This window comes from Drosophila busckii, chromosome 3L (genome assembly GCF_011750605.1).
Source record: "Drosophila busckii strain San Diego stock center, stock number 13000-0081.31 chromosome 3L, ASM1175060v1, whole genome shotgun sequence".
NCBI classification, from domain to species: domain Eukaryota; kingdom Metazoa; phylum Arthropoda; class Insecta; order Diptera; family Drosophilidae; genus Drosophila; species Drosophila busckii.
In genome coordinates this window covers 8,440,432-8,458,100 of record NC_046606.1, presented here as the reverse complement: position 1 = coordinate 8,458,100, position 17,669 = coordinate 8,440,432, and the positions used below count along the sequence as shown (strand labels likewise).

Here is a 17,669-nt window from a genome sequence, read left to right as displayed (position 1 = left end):
CAGGCGGCAGCTGTGTTAGCACAAAGTGGAATTAGAATTTATTTGCTTCGCTTAGCGTAAGCAATGAGTTAACAAGTAATAGTTTTAAATATATGAAAACTTTTTTGTTAGTTTGTTAATAAATACAATTTCAATCATGTTTGTGTTAACTAAAGTTGATAACTGTAAGTATATCATTACAAAAACGCTTTGTTATTGCTAACCAACCTTCTACTATAGCTAAGGAGAAAATTGTTCTTATGCGAAATAAACCCATGTATTCCATTGGCCGCATTGGCACTGATGTTCTGTTGTCGGAAGATCTTAGTATAAGCCGAGCACATGTGCATCTACACCTGCCAACCTCCGAGACGAGTCAGGTGCTCACCGTGGAGGATCAGGGTTCTAAATACGGCACATTTCTACGTGATGAAATTAAAGCTAACAAAAAAATGCAGGCAAAAACACCAACACCATTGAATGTTGGCGACAAACTGCGTATTGGCGCGCTTAAGAACATTTGGCAGCTGTCCCAGCTTAAGCTACAGACTACAACTTCTGCACTTACACAGCCTGAGGCACAACAGTTAAATCAGCATATGAAGGCGCTGAATGGAGAAGTTCTTCCCACCTGGACGGATGAATGTACACACTTGACCATGAACAAAGTGACGGTAACAGTTAAACTGCTTCATGCCTTGCTTGAGAACAAGCCCATTGTCAAAGTGGAGTTCTGGCGGGAGCTTTTTGCGGCTGCACGTAGTATTCACATTACGAAAGACTGGCCAAATCCGAAAGATTTTGAGCCCGCTCACTCAGCAGACGTTCCTGACATCAGTTGGCGTCCAGAGCGCACAAAAGTCTTTGCTCGAAAAACTGTTGTATTTATGAATCGCAAACACTATGATGCTTACGGACCAGTAGTGGAAAAAGCTGGTGGCTCCTGCAAGGACCTTAACTCCGGCGTACGCAAAGCATTCCTAACAAAAAAGGATGTGATGGTTATTCAATATGTAGCTTCAACAGAGTCGCAAGCTACTGAAGCCATCAGCAATGTGCAAGGTTTTTATTTTCATATAAAACTGCTTCCATATTTTCACACTCTTATAATTTTAGATATTTTGGAGCAGGCTGGTCTACGTCTGATACCTGATTACGAGATTGGATTGGCTATATTGCATTGCTCCACAGAAAAGTTCTGTAATCCAGCGCATAAAATATTTCCGCAATCGTACCCTGCAACAGAATCGATGAACTCATCCATACTGGTGGCAAGTACAGAACGCACCCAAGCTAGCTGCACGTCCACAAAAGCCTCGGAGCTTGTCATACCCGAGTCTGCAATTTATGCGCCTAGCGTGGGAAGTGATAAGATGGATGAGGAGCCAGAGTCAGAGCCTCAAGCAGTAGCACAAACATCCAAGCCTTTAGTTATTGGCAGAGTTCGCAAATCGAAAAATTCGATTTATTTAGATTCGTCTGATAATGATGAGCCGTTGGCTAAGAAAGTAGCTGAACCAAAATCAAAGCGCAAGCGCAAGATTAACATTATAGATGACTCCTCGGATGAAGAAAAGCAGCAAATGAAAAGAAATAAACCTGCACCTGAGAGCAAAGTTAAATCAAAGAAAATTCAATCTATAAGCCTGGACTCTTCAAGTGAAACAGCTGAAGAGCAGCCAAAGGCCGCCACCAGCCGCAGGGTAACTCGTAAGTCAAATAATGTACAAGACCAGACAGCAGTTTCAACATCATCTCCAAGACGTTCCCCGCGTGGCAAACCAATTGCACAGAGAGTAGTGTTAACTGTTCCGGAACAAGACAGTGAAGATGAAGAACTCTTTCAATTCAAGAAAAAGATTCCATCATCTGTGGAGCGAGTGCCTTTGCTGCCAGCTGAGCCTAATATACAGGCTGATAAATCTTTGCGCAGCAAAAGTACTGATCAGCCTGTTAAAATAAATGTGAACAAATTTATGGAAAAACCGCAGAGCCAAAGTATAAGCCAGGCGGCAGCTGCACCAAGTGTTCCAAGTCAACCCAAGAAACGTTTGCGACTGGAGCAGTTAAACGAAAGCGACAGCGATGACAACGACAATTTATTCAATTTTAATAACAACAATAATAAGAAACCCAGACAGTCCTTGGAGCAAAACAAATCAGATAATGAATCCGATACTGAACTATTCAGCTTTAGCAAGTCACAAGCACAAAAGCGTGTTGAAAACAGAAGCGTTGAGATTGATTGTAATCAAGATTCAGTTAGCACGGAGCGCCTTACGTCAGCAGATGCGAAGAAGTCCAAGTATATTCTGCCCACGCCCAAGAAGCCATCTCTAAAGGTAAATGTAAGCGGCTGGTTGAGCTGCAGCGGCAAGGACTTCAAGACGGAGCCAGATACCACAGTAGCAGCTGAAATTTCAATTGCTGCAGAGCCCGACATCAAGCAGGAGCTGGCTGATGAGGATACTAAAATCAAGCTGGAGCACCAAGAATGGCTGGCGGCTATTAAAAATGGCATACAAGTTCGCATGTGTAATCTGGATATAAGCTCGCGTCTGCATGACGTAACGGATGCAGTAAATCTAGCAGACAAAACAGATTACAGTGGCCGCAAGAACTTCAAAAAGTTTGTCAAGAAACAACCGCTGCATCCACAACAGCTAGTGATGCAGCTAAAGCGCATGCAGTTGGCCGATGGCATGGTCACGAGCATTTAATAGACCCAGGAGGTGCTTTACAAAAAGATATGTAAGTTGTATTTATCATTATATTTTACTTGCAATAAATTTGCGAAATATATTCAACGCTTTATCGCCTTCTCTGGCCTTCACCTTGCGCTCGAATAGCGTTTGAGCTGCTAGCCACTCATGGTTTTTTAATGATTTGGTTATGCAGCTGTCTGGTGAATTTTTGCGCGCCTTGGATTCGCTTTGTATAAAGTGCTTCACATCGCACAAGGTGACCAGTGTGTTTATCTCAAACGCAGGCTTTTCGGCTGCTGCTGGTGGCTTCCGTTCAACTACTGTACCCACATCCTCTTTAGCTTTTCGCTTGGCCTTGTCTACTTTGGTAACCACAGTGCTCGTCTGCAGCGTTATGGGAGTCTCCGTCGTTATCTCCTTTGTTGGCGTGATTACCTTGATTTGAGCGAGCTGAGTGGGCAGCTTACAATTCTCAGGCAGAAATTGATGCTTCTCCACTTGTGGAAAACGCGCGCGTTGTGGCAGTAATTTATTGTAAAGTGTGGCGCAATTGTTTGCCTGCAGTGCACTGAATTTGTGTATTTTGGCTATGGCTGCTATGAGCACAGTCAGGAATTCCATGAAGAAGTTTCCGCGTAGCATTTGTCCAAAGTATCTAGCAGCCGCCAGGCAGCAATTTCTTATGCGTTCTTGCAAGTGATAAAAGCTCAGCAAGCGCACCAATACGTACTCAAAGCTGCTGCGTGTGGGCATTTCCCCTGCCATGTCATTATCGCATACATCAGGCAGAGCACCACGAAAATGTTGCAGCTCACGTGTAAGATCCAAACGCAGCAGTCGGCAAAGCGCAGCATTTAATTTGCATACGGCCCGAAATCCTGGAAAGCCACGAAAGGAGTTCTTGCGGCGTGCCATTAGACGGCCTATCAAAGCGGCCGTCTGCTCGAACTCCACGAAATCTGCACCCGACAACTGTTGCAGATAACGATTGATGACAACAAAGACATGCTTAGCTGTTTGAAATAGTTACGATAGTAAATGTATATAAATCTTATAGCAAAGCATGCCACTTACCAAATCCCGTGTCAGACACTTGTATTGTTACCAGCGGTGGCTTTTTTAATTCAAATTCATTCCATAAACAAAAGTTCGCCATGCTTGTAATTTAATAACAAAGGGTGAATGGCATCGATACTATTTGTTGACAGCTGTTTACTTGATGTTGCCAGATTGTAAAAGAGAAAGCGGACTTCAGCGCCAGTGCTGCCTGTTTTTAAAAATCCAAAAAAGCTGAATATTTTTATCTTTATCCGTAACTGTATTTGTATCTGTATCCGCTGTTTTTAATCTTAAATGTCATTGAAGCTTATTAATTTATAGGCTACTTAAAAGAAAGTCAGCAAGAACGCGTAATTTTTAAATATTCCCCGCACTTACTTTTCAGCAATCTGGCAACTCAAATCAACACATATGACTTTGACTACCTGTCATTCTCTTAGTTTATTTTTTATACTCACTTAGTAATTGTGGTTGAGTTGTTGCTGTTGCGTATACACAGCGTGTATACACATTTTCTATTAGTTATTAATTTTACGCTGATAAGATAGTGACGAAGCCTTGCTAAAAATGCTTGTCATGCACACAATTCGCAATTCGGCGAGGCTTGCGCTGCGTAACCCAACAAGTGCCTGGCGAAATAGCAGCGCTCCACTAAATTCCATGCGCACTTTCTCGATGGGCCTGGCGTTGCGGCAGCAAGACGTGTAAGTGGCGTAACATAATAAACAAACAAACGCAATGGAAACTAATAATTTGTTGCTTGCAGTGTGAATGTGACCTTTGTCAGAGCGAATGGAGAGAAAATCAAGTCTTCCGGCAAGGTGGGCGATTCGCTGCTAGACGTGGTGGTAAACAATAACGTCGATCTGGATGGCTTTGGTGCGTGCGAGGGCACACTCACCTGCTCCACCTGTCATTTGATCTTTAAGACGGCCGACTTCGAGAAACTGCCCGACAAGCCCGGCGATGAGGAGCTGGATATGCTGGACCTAGCATACGATCTAACAGACACCTCCCGCTTGGGTTGCCAAATCATACTAAGCAAGGACATGGAAGGCCTGGAGATTCATGTGCCGGCAACTATAAACGATGCACGCGCTGCGTAGGAGCCGCTTATGTTCCTCCATTCACAACCGTTGTTACAAATTGTTACATTTTCAGTGCTATTAGGCGATTAGTTAACTTATGCATAGTCGATTTTTCAGCGAAACTTTGTGTTAAGGCTTGTCCCATAGACAGCCAACCAACTCAGGCGGCTATTGAAGATTTGTGCATAAATGAATTTTATTCTGTATGCCAGTGTTTTTAAGCTCAAAGGTACAATCTACAGATCAATGTAAATGTGTTCGTAAATAAATAAATCTATTTTCATAAAAGTGCTTTGCAATGCAAACAGAGTTTCTGAGTTTTAAGTTACGCGCGGGAGGAGGGAGAAATTATTAAAAAAAACCAGTGGCCCATTAAAACAATTTGTTTAAATAAAAGTAAACTTTTTATTATTTCGCAGCTATCAGATAAAGTAATAAATAAATAATTTAATATATACATCTGCTATATTAACTTATTGTAAACGATTTTCAGCTTTTCCATTTTGCCGCTGTGCCTGTGTGTGTGTCTATGTGTGTGTTTAATATTTAAACGCGTAATTTAGATAGCTTTAAATTATATATTATTTTTGTTTTTTTTGTTTAAAATGTATATATATAACTGAAACTTAACAATTCTGACAATGAGACAAATTACATACGTCACAATTTTCGTTATTCTTTTTTTATTTCGTTTTAGACCGTTTCATTAATAGCTAAAGAATCGTTTAGACCAGGCCCATATGCCAGCGTTTGATTGCGGGGGAAAATAAATAAATTTTAAACTGAGAAATAGTTTGAGTTGAGCAAATAAATAAATATGAAAATAAATAGGTTCTCTCTGAAGAAAGTGGTGAGTGTTGTGATGCGGTTGCGGATGCGGGGGACAGTTGGATGAAGATATGTAAGTGTACATAAAACTGATTTGGTTTTTGTGTTCACGACGTGCTGATGATGGTTGCTGTGCTCCTCCTGCGGCTCATGCTTGAGCTTAGTTCACATAGGCCATGCCCGCTCCCTTGCGATCGAAGTGACGCACGCGCACAAAGAGGAAAGCAGCGACTAGAGAGGCGACGGCCAGCACCAGCAGCAGCATCACCAGACCGCCAACAAAACTGGGCACAGACATGCAAATGGTCTCGGCATCGGCGGAGCGCGCCGACTGTATGACAACGGTCTCATTGCTGGCATTGCTGTTCAGCGCAAAGTTGACATCGCCTGGAGCGACCACCTGGATAATGCGGCTCGTGTTAACGTCCGTCATCTCCTGTGCGTTGCGCTTGTAGATGCGTGGCTTGACCACAATCTCCATTGTGTCCATGGTGTCGCGACGCCTGCGCACACCGCGCAGATCATCCAAGCCCTCGACGGAGCGTGGACGGCCGCCCAGCGAGACCAGATTGCCACCAGCGCTCAAGTCATCCTTGCGCTTCACTGTGCTGTAGAGACCAGGCTGGCCGGGCAGTGGTGGTGGTGGCAGACCCAGCTCATTGCTGTTGCCCTGCTGTGTTTGTGGCGCCTGTGAGCTGGCTGGACCGCTGCCGGCGTTGGCTGCAGCGTCGGCTGTGGGCTGTGCGCTGGTCTGTGCTTGTGGCGAAGGCACCACATCGGGCTGGTTCTCGGAGTAGGCGCCGCTGGCATCGGCGGGATGGCGAGGATCGGGATAAGCTGCTGGTGGCAGACCACCCAAGGCAAAGTCGTTGCGCTCATAGGCCTCTGGTGGGCCGTACTCCTCGGACAGGGCATTGCCGCCGATCTGTGGCACGCCGTACTCACCGCCGGGCAGGCCGGGACCGCACTTGGGCTCGGGGCAGTTATAGCGGCAGACCTGGATGACACATTGGAAGTGCACGTTCATGGAGTCGGGGAACTTGAAGGCTTGGAAGTAGGCAAAGCTGACGACAGAGGCGGATGGTCCAAAGTTCTTGATCTTCTGGAATTTGCTCATAATCTTGGGACGCACAACGCAGCCATTCTGATCCACCAGCTGTATGGGAGCACGCTTGCCGTCATGGGCAACGCAGTTGCGCACCAGCATATCGAACTTGTTCTCATCATCCTTAATGGCCAACACCATGGTCATGGTCTGTCCGATCTTGACAATGCCCGAAACTTCGGAAGCCCATGGGCCCTTGCCCACTTGGATTTGCATCCAGCACTGCAGATTGTCGCCCAAGAAGTTGGCAGTCACCGCATGCAGCATGTCCACCTGGAAGGGTCTGAAGGTCACCGCCTTCTCGTAGAAGTCATACCAGGTGCAGCGCAGCTTGCGCGCCTGATCCCACACCTCCTGCACGTAGGGATCGTACTGAATGATGATGGTGTTCTCCACATAGCTGCCCGAGGGCGTGGGTGCGCCATAGCCAGCAGCATTGTGATTGGCCGAGCTGCTCATGCCGCAGCTGTTGAGGAAGATCTCAAAGGTGGCGCTCAAGTGACCCGTGCCCGGCTGCATATGCACACAGTGCGATTCGCTGTAGAAGCCCTTCGAGAAGATCATGCCATAGAAGGGGCGATCGAACTCAATGTTGACGCGCATGTGCGTCTTCTCGCACTGCACCTGCAGATGCTTGATCTGTGGACTGTCATTGGTGGTGGCCAGTGGCCAGGCTTCTTCCGAGAGCTCGTTGGTGGCGCTAGTGCTGAGCGCTGTCTGCGGTGCTCCATAAATGGGCGAGGCAGCTGGTGGTCCATAGCCAGCTCTGTGTTCCAGCGGCAGCGCGGCGCTCTCAATGTGTGAGGCATCGCCCTGCACCGACAGATGCTGTAAGTAGAGATTAGAGATTTAGATTGCAGCTATAATATATTAAATAAGTTATTGCTGACTTAAGTGGCGATTGCGGAAAGCTCCACGGTTTGCTTGGCTTTGTCATTTAATGTGCGTCTCGTCGCTTATGCAATGTGGAATTTCACGAAAGAGCGCAGAAGCGTGCCGAAGCGTTGAAAATTGCGCGGCTTATATATTTATTTTGAAATTAAATGCTTGCCGGAGCGAAGAGCCAAAAAAAAAAAAAAAAGAAACAAATTGAAAGCCGAGCCAGCCAGCATTGCATAAGCGTAGCCAGCTGCCCCCTTTCTTTGCCCTTGTCGCCGCTTTATCACTTTCTTTTCGCTTGTATCTTTTCATTCCCGTTTCACATGGGGCTCATAATTTGATGTCTTGACTCGTCATAGGGAAGCGGATGTGGCGCAGACCCAACGTTAAAATCGAAAGTTAAGCAAGCGACAAGATGTTGTAGATTTTTCTCTGCGTATTTGTCACTCTGACGTGCGTTTTTTATTTTTATTTTATTTTGAAAGTGAAACAGAGACGAACAAAAAGCGTTAAATACGCATAACTTAGTTTTTGTTGTTTTCATGAAGAGAAAGAGAATATCGATTTGATATTGATTTGTGGTTGATATTCACTGGCAAACGCATACAAACGAAAAAAATCATAAATAAATAAATAATATAGCAATCTAGCATGTATAAATGCATGATAATAAACAAGAAAGTCAAAACTGGTACAAATCAGAGCATAACTGCAATTTCGCCTGCACCAAGCAGCACACGCAGCTCTCTGTTGCAAGTTGCTGCTGCTGCTGTTGCTGTTGGTGTGATTGATGCCGCTTAAATGGCCGCATAAATAAACCATTGCAACTTGATTTACATGCATTTCAAACGAAAGCGCAGCCTTGGCTTGAACAAAATAAGAAGCATTTGTATATGCCCAAAAAAATCTCAATCTCTATTATAACAGCTCTGCTATAGTCTGTTCTACAGTCTGTTATACTACTTTAGTCAGCTGTTAATTGCATTGATTAGCAAAGTGCCGTTTACTGCTGTTGCACTTTTTCTTACATTTTACTTTGCTTTGCTTTTGCCTGCGCATCCGCTATGCTACGCATATCAATCTCTGGCTTTACCGCTATGCAGCGCAGCAGCGCCAGCGCTCAATCTATCAATATATCTGCTGCTGATTTGCATTCGAATTGATATTGATAAACGGTACTCTAACTTTAGCGCATTGAAAGTGAACAGTTGCCGCTAGAAGAAATGCTTGCTTTGCATAAGAAACGAGCGCTGTCTACTGTCAACTGGGTTACAGCTTGTCTCTCTGTCAGTCTGTCTGTCTGTCTGTCTGTCGCTTTGTTGAGCTGGCTGTCTAACTGTTTGGTGGCGTTTGCCTAATTGAAATTAGATCTGCGCGCTTATCAGTCAACTTGCCAAATCTTCTACACTTTCTTGCTGAGCAGCATTTTCATTTCCATTCCAATTCCCATTCCCATGACTTACCTGTGTGTTGAAGATCAGGCACATGGCCAGCGCCAAGAGGCAACTGTGTCGTTGGAGTTGTCCCATTTTATTGCTGTGGTAAATGTCTCTTATTGATTGGTGTCGTCAAACACCAAAAATATATATAATATCGTTCTGCTGGCTGCGTGCGTCGCTGCTTTCTTCTTCTCTCGTTGGAGTTTGTTGATCTTGTATGTGTCTGTAAGCAGGCAGAAAAGAAAGGGGAACATGGGTAAACAATGCTGCCAATCGGTTTCAAGTTTTGCATAAAAATGTTGGAGTCAGCGGCCACATTTTGCCAAATGACATAATACAGGGTGTCACAGCAGCTACAACTTTCCAATAATTTCTTTTGTTTTCATTAACAATTGATTGTTTTCTACTTAGTCCGTTATATACGAAGTCAAAGCACCCTGTATGCAATCACTAGCATTTAGCAATTGATGTTATAGCCACATTAAGCTAAGCATTATTTTTTTATGCCTCACACACACACACACACACACACAAACTTGGACCGAAACTGCATTTTATGTAAAGCAAATGAAAACTCACGCGCATCAAACAGGAACCACTTTCTATTTTCACTATAACAGTACACAGAGGAGCAAAGACAACAACAACAGGCTTAACGCCAACGCAGTCACAAAAATCTTTTCTTCACAGTGGCTGCCTGCAGTGCATGAACACCATCAATTCGTATTTGTGGCTTTGTATTCGTGTTTGCTTAACATGGAGCACACTTAACAGCGTAACGGGCTTAACATAACAGCAGCATTAACATTGCGTTAACATTTGATCTTTCGCGTAGCGCCTGCGCTTACGTTCACCTGCCGATTGAGACTGAGACCGCAACTGAGACGCAGCTTTCACACAGCCAAAGCGCCAGTCGCGCAGTCGCTGTCGACGTCGCAGCAGCGTTGGCTGCATCTTTTGTTGTTGTTGTTGCTGTGGCAAAGTAAGCGGCGCATTTCACTTGACTAACTGACTGCCGCTGCTGCTGCTGCTTGTATTTCGCTGCTGCTTGTATTTCATTTGGCTTTTAGTTTTTTGGGCTGCTTTTGGTGAATGTTGCTGCAGTTTTTACTTTTACAGCTCTGCCTTAACAGTGGAGCAGTGAACAATATTGCACGGCAAGCCGGCTGCCAGTTGGGCTGCCACTTGCTGCAAGACCATGTAAATGGCTTTTTAACAAGCCTTGGCCATAAATCGACGCGCCAGCAACAAACGCGAGAAACCGGCTTGCCCAGGCATTGAGCAAGTGTACCATTAACCCACTGAGACAGTAACGGACGCCAAGAGCAGCAGCAGCAGCAGCAGCAGCAGCAGCAGCAGCGCTGCTTGTTATTGTTGCTGTCGCTGCCGCTGCTGCTGGTGTTGCTCATTGGCGAGCGCTGTCTTGACCCTAACCACAACCACTGAATTGCTCGTTACGCAATGCTCCCAAAAGAACTTCAATGAATGGCTAGCGGGCCAGCTGAGCTTGATATCTCTGTTTATTCGTTTTGTTGGTGTTGAGTGGGCTGCTCATTTAACGGTGGTTTGCTGCTGGCTTCTGCTGCTGCTTCACTTTCTTCTACAACTAATTTCACCAAAAAGTAAAATTTGTCGCCCATTTGCATACGAAAGACTTAAGACACAAACTTGGCAATTAGCATGCGGCGAAATTTTTTCGCCAACTCTTTTATATTTTTTGTTTTGCTAATTGTGCTAGCTTATCAAGCCAGCCTTTAATACGCGCATAAAACCAACATTATAAAATGGCTAAGCACCGAAATGAGTTGGCTAAGTGGGCCTGGCTTAGCTGTTGAAATTATGTCTTCAAATAAAACTCAACACTCAAATATGAATGTTTGACAGCTTTGCACATTTTATTTGTTGCTTTGTCTAACGCGCACCCATAACTTACAACTTCTCCGACATATGCTAACAAATTCCATGCTTAAATCTTGAGTTAATCTGTCAAATCTGCTGCGTTTCAATCTTCTCACTTTTTGTTGTTGTCATTTTGCTTTTAACAAATGCGTACTATGCTTGTTATATATGTTTCTGTTGTTGTTGTTGTTTGCAGCAGCAGAAATGTGTAACTGCTGTTGTCTTGGGCAAGTGAAAGTTTTAGCATTTGCCATGAGCGTGTGCGCCCCAGCGCGCGCTTGAGTCTACAAACAAATCTCTAGCGCTTGCCTCTGCCCCGACTCCAACTTTGAGCTGATCGCATATAAGGGCATTTTGCCGACTGCGTCTGCTTAGTGGCTTTTGTTTTCTTTTTTAATTAACGCCAACAGAAAACAAAAAACCAAAATTACTGTATTTTTTCTACAGCTACATATCGTTATCGTTATCGTTATCGTGGCTGGCGTACAAAACAAAAGACTTGAGCAGCAAACTTTGCTTTTAATTTCAGGCTAAGCTAATTAGCTTTGCTGCTGCTGCTGCTGCTGCAAGCAAACATTAAATAATGTGAAAATGCGACTGCCTAGTGAAAATGCAATGAAAAGTTGTTGCTGCTGCTGCTGCTGCTGTTGTTATTATTATTGGCTTGTTTGTGGGCCGTTTGTTTGCTTTGTCGTCGACTGTCCACAATCGAAGCGGTGGCTGCTGCTCTGACTGCGACTGCGACTGCGACTGTCTCCTTGTCAGCTAACTAGGTGAACCACACTGCTGCTGTGTTCTAATTCTTGTTAATTTACGTGATCGCCAACAATTTGGGCTAGATGAGCCGGATATTGATTTGCCGCTTTAATTTCTATGCTTAATGCCAAATTCTATGCGCTTATGCTTATGCCTAATGCCATGTGATTTTTATGCGCATTTTATTTGCGTAAGTTGCAGCTGCTTTACGGCCAATAAAATGCATTTAATTGAACATCAAGTTGATTTGCTTTATGACAGCATTTTGGCAGCTGCCTTGGCTTACGGCCATTAAATTAATTGAACGCTTTCACAAATCCAGCCAAAAAAAAAAACAAAATAAACACTTTTGGCCAAACGCCACGGGCGACACAAATGTCCGGCTAAATAAGGCAAACTCAACAGCGAGGGGGCAGCGGAGCGCTCAAACATTTTGCTTAATTGCAAACACGCCAAGCAGCGCAGCTGACAAATTTTTCATAGCTTGCTTATGAGTGAAAGAGACGCTGCGGCTAAAGTTAAGCAAACAATGGGCAGGCACAGGTTTTTGTTTAGCATAAAAATCAAAGAAGCAACAGCAGCAGCAGCCAAAGCAAAAAACAGAACTCGAAATTGAGTTTTTATGCGTTGGAATGTTTTTTGTTTACAACGACGACGCTGGCTGCTGGGTAAAAGTTTCACTGTCATGACAGCTGCTGTGCTTTGTATGAAGCTGCGTTAGCTGCTTTTAATATTGTAACGGTGCACACACACACACACACGCACACGCACACATGGGTATGTATTTGTCATTGTATTGGCAGGTATGTCTATAAATGATCGATATTATTTGCCATTGTGGCATAGAAATTGAAGCTCCAGTGCGTAATTAACTGCAACAACACATGTCTCCAGCAACAGCAACAACTTTGGCTACAGCAGCAGCAACTGAGCAACTGAGATGCTGTGAAAGTGAAATTGTTGACGCTAAAGAAAAGCAAACAAAAAATGTTAACTATCAAGGTTTTGTTGTTATAGTTATCATTGTTATTTGTTGCTTTTGTAATTGTGTGAGTGTCTGCGTGTGTGTGTGTTGGCAGTGAAGGGGCAATTTACGTTTCATTTCATTTCATTTTGTGGTATGTGCCGCAGTTCACTCTTTTCTTTCTTTTATGTCTATTAAGTAACGTCTGTGTTTTGTAGTTAAAGCGATCTAAAGCGATAATTTAGCTGTCGCGTGTGTCAACGCGCGGCTGCAGTTGCAATTAAAGTTTATGCGCCGCTAATTTGTGTCGTAAGCTGGTTAACAAAAATTTAATTAACGAGCCCAAAAATATCATAAAATGCGCTATGATGAGCTAACTGTATTTATGGCAGATTTTATGCTGTGTTTGGCTGGCAATTAAAACGACTGCAAAACAAAAGACTTAGGCAACAAACTTGCTAAAACAAAATAAAGCTAGACAGCCAAGTCGGCGGCCCGCAGCGATCAGCACTGCGGGGCATTATGTAAAATGCTGCAATTAGTTTTCCACATGCTCCAGTTTAAGTCGCGACAGTTTGGCGACAATTAAAAAGTGATAAGGCGCCCGCAGCCAGACATGCCTACACGCATTCCTGCCGCCGCTCCCGCTCCCGCTGCTATTGCTGCTGCTGTCTGCCGCAAATGAAAGTAAATTGCGGCATGCCAAGGCGCCTGCCATTCACTCATAATTTTTGTTTTCTAACGCCGAACGCCATGTGTGAAATTTAGTTTCGCGCATATGCGTAGTCCGCACAGCAAATTGGAACATGATAAGGCTTTTATCGCCAGCAAATAGGGAAAGTGAAAACTGCTAGACGAGCTGATTTGCATATGTCTCGGCGTAAATTTGTGTAAATTCAATTTGTCTAAAGATAAAGCAAACAAAAGTTAAAGTAAACATAAAAATGAATTGGCATCTGCATATTTTTTTACAGTCAACAATAAAATAAGCAACTGCATTTTAACTGACAATAGTGCCGTTAGTCGTTATTGCAGATAAGCACAAGTTAAATTTACCGCTAGGCAAGCACCCCAAAAACTGCAACAAGACAATTAACATAATTTACAACTCCCCCCGCGCCCCCAGCTCTCTTGCTCTTTTTATCTGCCCCCCGACTCGGCAGCTGAAGCCATTTACTTTCCATTTCGTTTAACGGTAAACCAGCCAAGCGAAATTCGCCAAAGCCTTCAATAGCAATTGTGATCGTCATGTCATGGACATTGGACGTGCAACTTGGGGTACTTGGTCACCCGGTACTTGCAACACAGAACCGGTTCCAAGCGCATGAAAGTAAAAACTCAAGGGCTTGCACTTTCAGGCCTCACTCCTTGCCACCGCCGCCGTCGTCGTCGCTGCTACAGCAGCAAGCCCAACGTGCAACGGTATCGCATTGACTGCGACGAAGAAAGCGACAAAGTGCAAAAGCGAGAGACAACAGCAACAACGGCAATGGCAACAAGCTGCCAACAACTCGTATCCTCGTATCGTTGGCAAACGCAACGCATCGTTAGCTGTGGCTTGCAACACACAGAGCAACAGAGCGGCTGCTGCTGTTGCTGTTGCAAGTTTGCTCTGAAATAATTAGTGACCCAATTTCGTAGCTGGCAAAACTCCGACGCCGCATGTTCCGCTTGCTTGCCACAAACGCATGCAATTTGCTTGGCTCCACAGCTCGCCTTGACTTGGCTTGGCTTGGGTTGCAATTGCTAAGTTGCTGTTGTTGTAGTTGTTGCTGGTGTTGGCGTATTTTGTGGCATGCATGCAAAGAAAGTGGTTTTCATTTCTTTTACGATTGCTGTCAGCAGACTGCCTCAGTTGCTAGTGTATTCACACACACACACACGTGTGTGTGTACTTTATGTTGTACTTGCAACTGCATTTGGAGTGACTCTCGCTGCAATCAAAAGCAGCCATTGATTTGCATGATTTTCAAGATATCTTTCAAGAGCAAATTGAATTGCTGTTTATTAAGCTTTGGGGCATGCATTCAAGGTGCCACATTTGTGGCGTCAATAGTCTTTCGTTTCTTTTGATTAAGTGACAGGCTAATGCTGAATTATAGACACATTGTGTCTGTGGCTTGCTCATGCAATCAACTTGAAATTTAAGCTGATCTGCATTCACCAAATCCAACTTTCGATGCTTGTGGTCTCAAATGGAAACTAAATCAGTCTAACTAAGCTGCTAAAACTTATTAAGTTCAAGTGAGGCTTAAGAGCAAGAAAGAGTTTATGCCGAAGCTTATGCTGTTTATTAACTTTAGATATATTGCAAAAATCGCAGTTGTTGCAACAATTTTTTCAATTATTTTCATTTCATTCATCAAAGCATTGAACTTTAAGATATATTTAAGCATACTTAACTTTTTATACAAGCTTCTACATTTTTTGCAGTTGACTGTGCATAGCTTGCATTAATTAAAATAAATCAATCGATGAATATTGCAACAGCCCATTGCTCTGGCTTAGAATGCTTCGATTTATAAAGAAAACTCTTGCTGTTGAAAACAAGTTCGAGTCTTGGAGTTTAGAAAACTATTGCTAGACTTGGTTGCTTATCAAAATAACTGCGTAATTGCTGTTAGCAATGCTGTCTACTCATAGCCGACGTTGGCTGCATGCAACAGTTTAGCCAAAGTTGCTGCAATGAAAGTTGTTGATACAACGAAAAACTGCGTGAAAATTGCACAGGCGGCCAAAGACAATTGCCGTTAATTTCAAATTGTCGCCAAGGCAAGTCGATAGTTACAGGCTACCCCCCTGCCCAGCCCCCCACCACTGACTGCAGACAGCAAACCAGTAATTATATCGTTGCAAGTGGCGCACTGGCGCTGCAGCATCTTTCACCAGTTATGCCTGTGTGTGTGTGGAATCAATTAAAAGTATTGCTAGGCACTATGTTTGGGCAGATGACAAGTGCCAGTGGCTGCTGCTAGGCAACGCTGCGTATGCGCAACCCACTTGACAGGCACGCGTGCTGTGCCACGAAAGTAGCTGCAACTAACTAGCTATCTATGTGTGAGTGTGTCTATGTGTGTGTGTGTGTGTTTGCTGTGCAGCGAAATTGTTTTCATGTGCGCCAAAGTGGAGCAGTTTTTGAACAAAGCAATTCGCAAGATTAATCAAACACACACCGCACACACACACACACACACACACATAGAGACATGTGTGCACATGTGTGCTCGGAAAACTGCAGCACAGTTGTATCTATATCTTTAGCTGCTTGGCTGGCGCATAAACCACGCTGCAGCAGCAGCAGCAAATGAGAAGCGGCACAAGTCAATTTCAGACTTTCATTCGCGCGAAACGCGATGAAATTTCACCAAACAACAACAACAACAACAACGAGAAGCAGGCGAGCAGGCAGAGAACTCTTGTGCGCCGGCTAGCTGCAGCCAGTTCCAGTTTCAGTGCCAACTCTATGCCAAGATTCGTTTCGATTTGTGCCCCCTCGGCTAGAGCGGGTGGCGGCTGCCAAATTGAAAAGATTTATGCAAATTCAACTAATGAACAAAAAGCTAAAGATGCCGCTGCTTCAAGCCTCAGCGGCCGCAACTAACAGTAAACAGTTTCATATAGCATAACTATGCATGCATGTGTGTGTGTCTGCGTGTGTGTGTGTGCTTGTAACGAGCTTTTGTTATTAATAATTTCCGCGTACTGCACGCCAAAGCCAAAAAATCTTAGATGACGAAAGTTTAGCAGTTGCTTTCTATCAAAGAGCCCAAAACACTTTGCTTTTCTTTTGGTGGTAAATATTGCAACGCTTTTGTGGGCAAATGGAGCTTTCATTATGATCATGCTTGTTATGTTAATCAACTGCGTTATTATAGACTGTTTGGCTGAGGCGCTGACTTTGATAATTGGAGCAAAGTGGCTTTTCTATTTTGATGAATAGAAATGTTGCAATGTTGTTGAAGCCAACACGTTATTAACATTAATTGCCTCCACTTACCTTTAGTTTGTATTAATCCCTATGCGATTTAATCCCTTTAGTTGGTATTCAGTTTTCCTTTAGAATGGCACAGCAGCAGCTACCGTTAGGCAGACGGTAGGTTGGCTTTCTGTTCGCCTACTGCACACAATAATTAATATATATATATATCGAACTATAGGTATGTATGAACACACTTTAAGTTTTGCACACTTTATGAGTTATAAAAAGCACTTGCATAAATCCGTTTAATATACACGCTTTATCTTTGTGAACGTTTTAGGCGCAACGCGGGTGGCAGGACGAGTCGTTCACTCGAATCTCGAATATCGAATATTGCAGCTCGAACTCGTGCTCAGGCGGCAACAGCAACAACAGCAGACGGCAGACTCGTCGCACACAAGCTTGAAATGAAAATGCGGCCCGGCCGTATTGCTAACCAAGATTTTATATCGCGTGAAAGTTTTGACCCCTTTCTTGGCTCGCTCCGCTCCAGCGCTGCCGAGAGCGCACGAGAGAGCGCCAAAGCAAGTTGGCCCAGAGAGTGAGAGCGCCGAAACGTATTTCAAATACAAAATATGCCAGTTTTGAACCATTCTTTGGCCAGCAATCGGCAAGCCGAGCTCATAGCCGAAGCTCAAGTCGTACCCGTTGTGGCAACTTTTCATTTCAGACCGCTTTCTGCATGGCTTTTGTTTTTGTTTTTTTGGCAAGCCAAAATGCTAACTGTTGTTGCTGTTGTTGTTGTTGTGTCAAGGTAACTGGTGACGTCGTGCGCTCCGCAGCGATTGCCTAATTTCGATTGTTATTCATAAAGGGATGTGACTGATTCACTAAACGGGCCCAGCGCCAACGCTTGCTTATTATTCTGGCCTCTTGCAATCAATAACTGATTATGCAAGCGCTAATGATATAATATTGTCGCTGTATTATGCCCTTTAAACGTTTCTTTGAATCTTAAACAATTAACTCAACGGCCTGCCGCTAAATCA

General features: G+C 44.1%; 4 protein-coding genes across 4 annotated transcripts; 2 read left to right on the top strand and 2 right to left on the bottom strand.

The window, feature by feature from the left end:
- Nucleotides 1–77: 77 nt before the first annotated feature.
- On the top strand, nt 78–5,604 carry LOC108599382 (nibrin). Its single transcript, XM_017986187.1, has 4 exons — nt 78–164; nt 220–1,041; nt 1,096–2,730; nt 5,529–5,604. Exons 1-3 carry the CDS (start codon nt 137–139, stop codon nt 2,697–2,699), a joined length of 2,454 nt encoding a protein of 817 aa, XP_017841676.1. The 5' UTR covers nt 78–136; the 3' UTR covers nt 2,700–2,730; nt 5,529–5,604.
- LOC108599388 lies at nt 2,681–3,862 on the bottom strand. Its single transcript, XM_017986195.2, has 2 exons — nt 3,759–3,862; nt 2,681–3,697 (listed from the first exon to the last, which is right to left on the bottom strand). Exons 1-2 carry the CDS (start codon nt 3,838–3,840, stop codon nt 2,748–2,750), a joined length of 1,032 nt encoding a protein of 343 aa, XP_017841684.1. The 5' UTR covers nt 3,841–3,862; the 3' UTR covers nt 2,681–2,747.
- On the top strand, nt 4,311–5,131 carry LOC108599392 (adrenodoxin-like protein 2, mitochondrial). Its single transcript, XM_017986199.2, has 2 exons — nt 4,311–4,447; nt 4,510–5,131. The coding sequence occupies exons 1-2, from the start codon at nt 4,311–4,313 to the stop codon at nt 4,847–4,849; spliced, it is 477 nt and encodes a 158-aa protein (XP_017841688.1). The 3' UTR covers nt 4,850–5,131.
- Nucleotides 5,605–5,741: 137 nt separating the features above from the next.
- On the bottom strand, nt 5,742–7,603 carry LOC108599387. Its single transcript, XM_017986194.2, has one exon. The coding sequence runs from the start codon at nt 7,365–7,367 to the stop codon at nt 5,820–5,822; it is 1,548 nt and encodes a 515-aa protein (XP_017841683.1). The 5' UTR covers nt 7,368–7,603; the 3' UTR covers nt 5,742–5,819.
- Nucleotides 7,604–17,669: the final 10,066 nt, after the last annotated feature.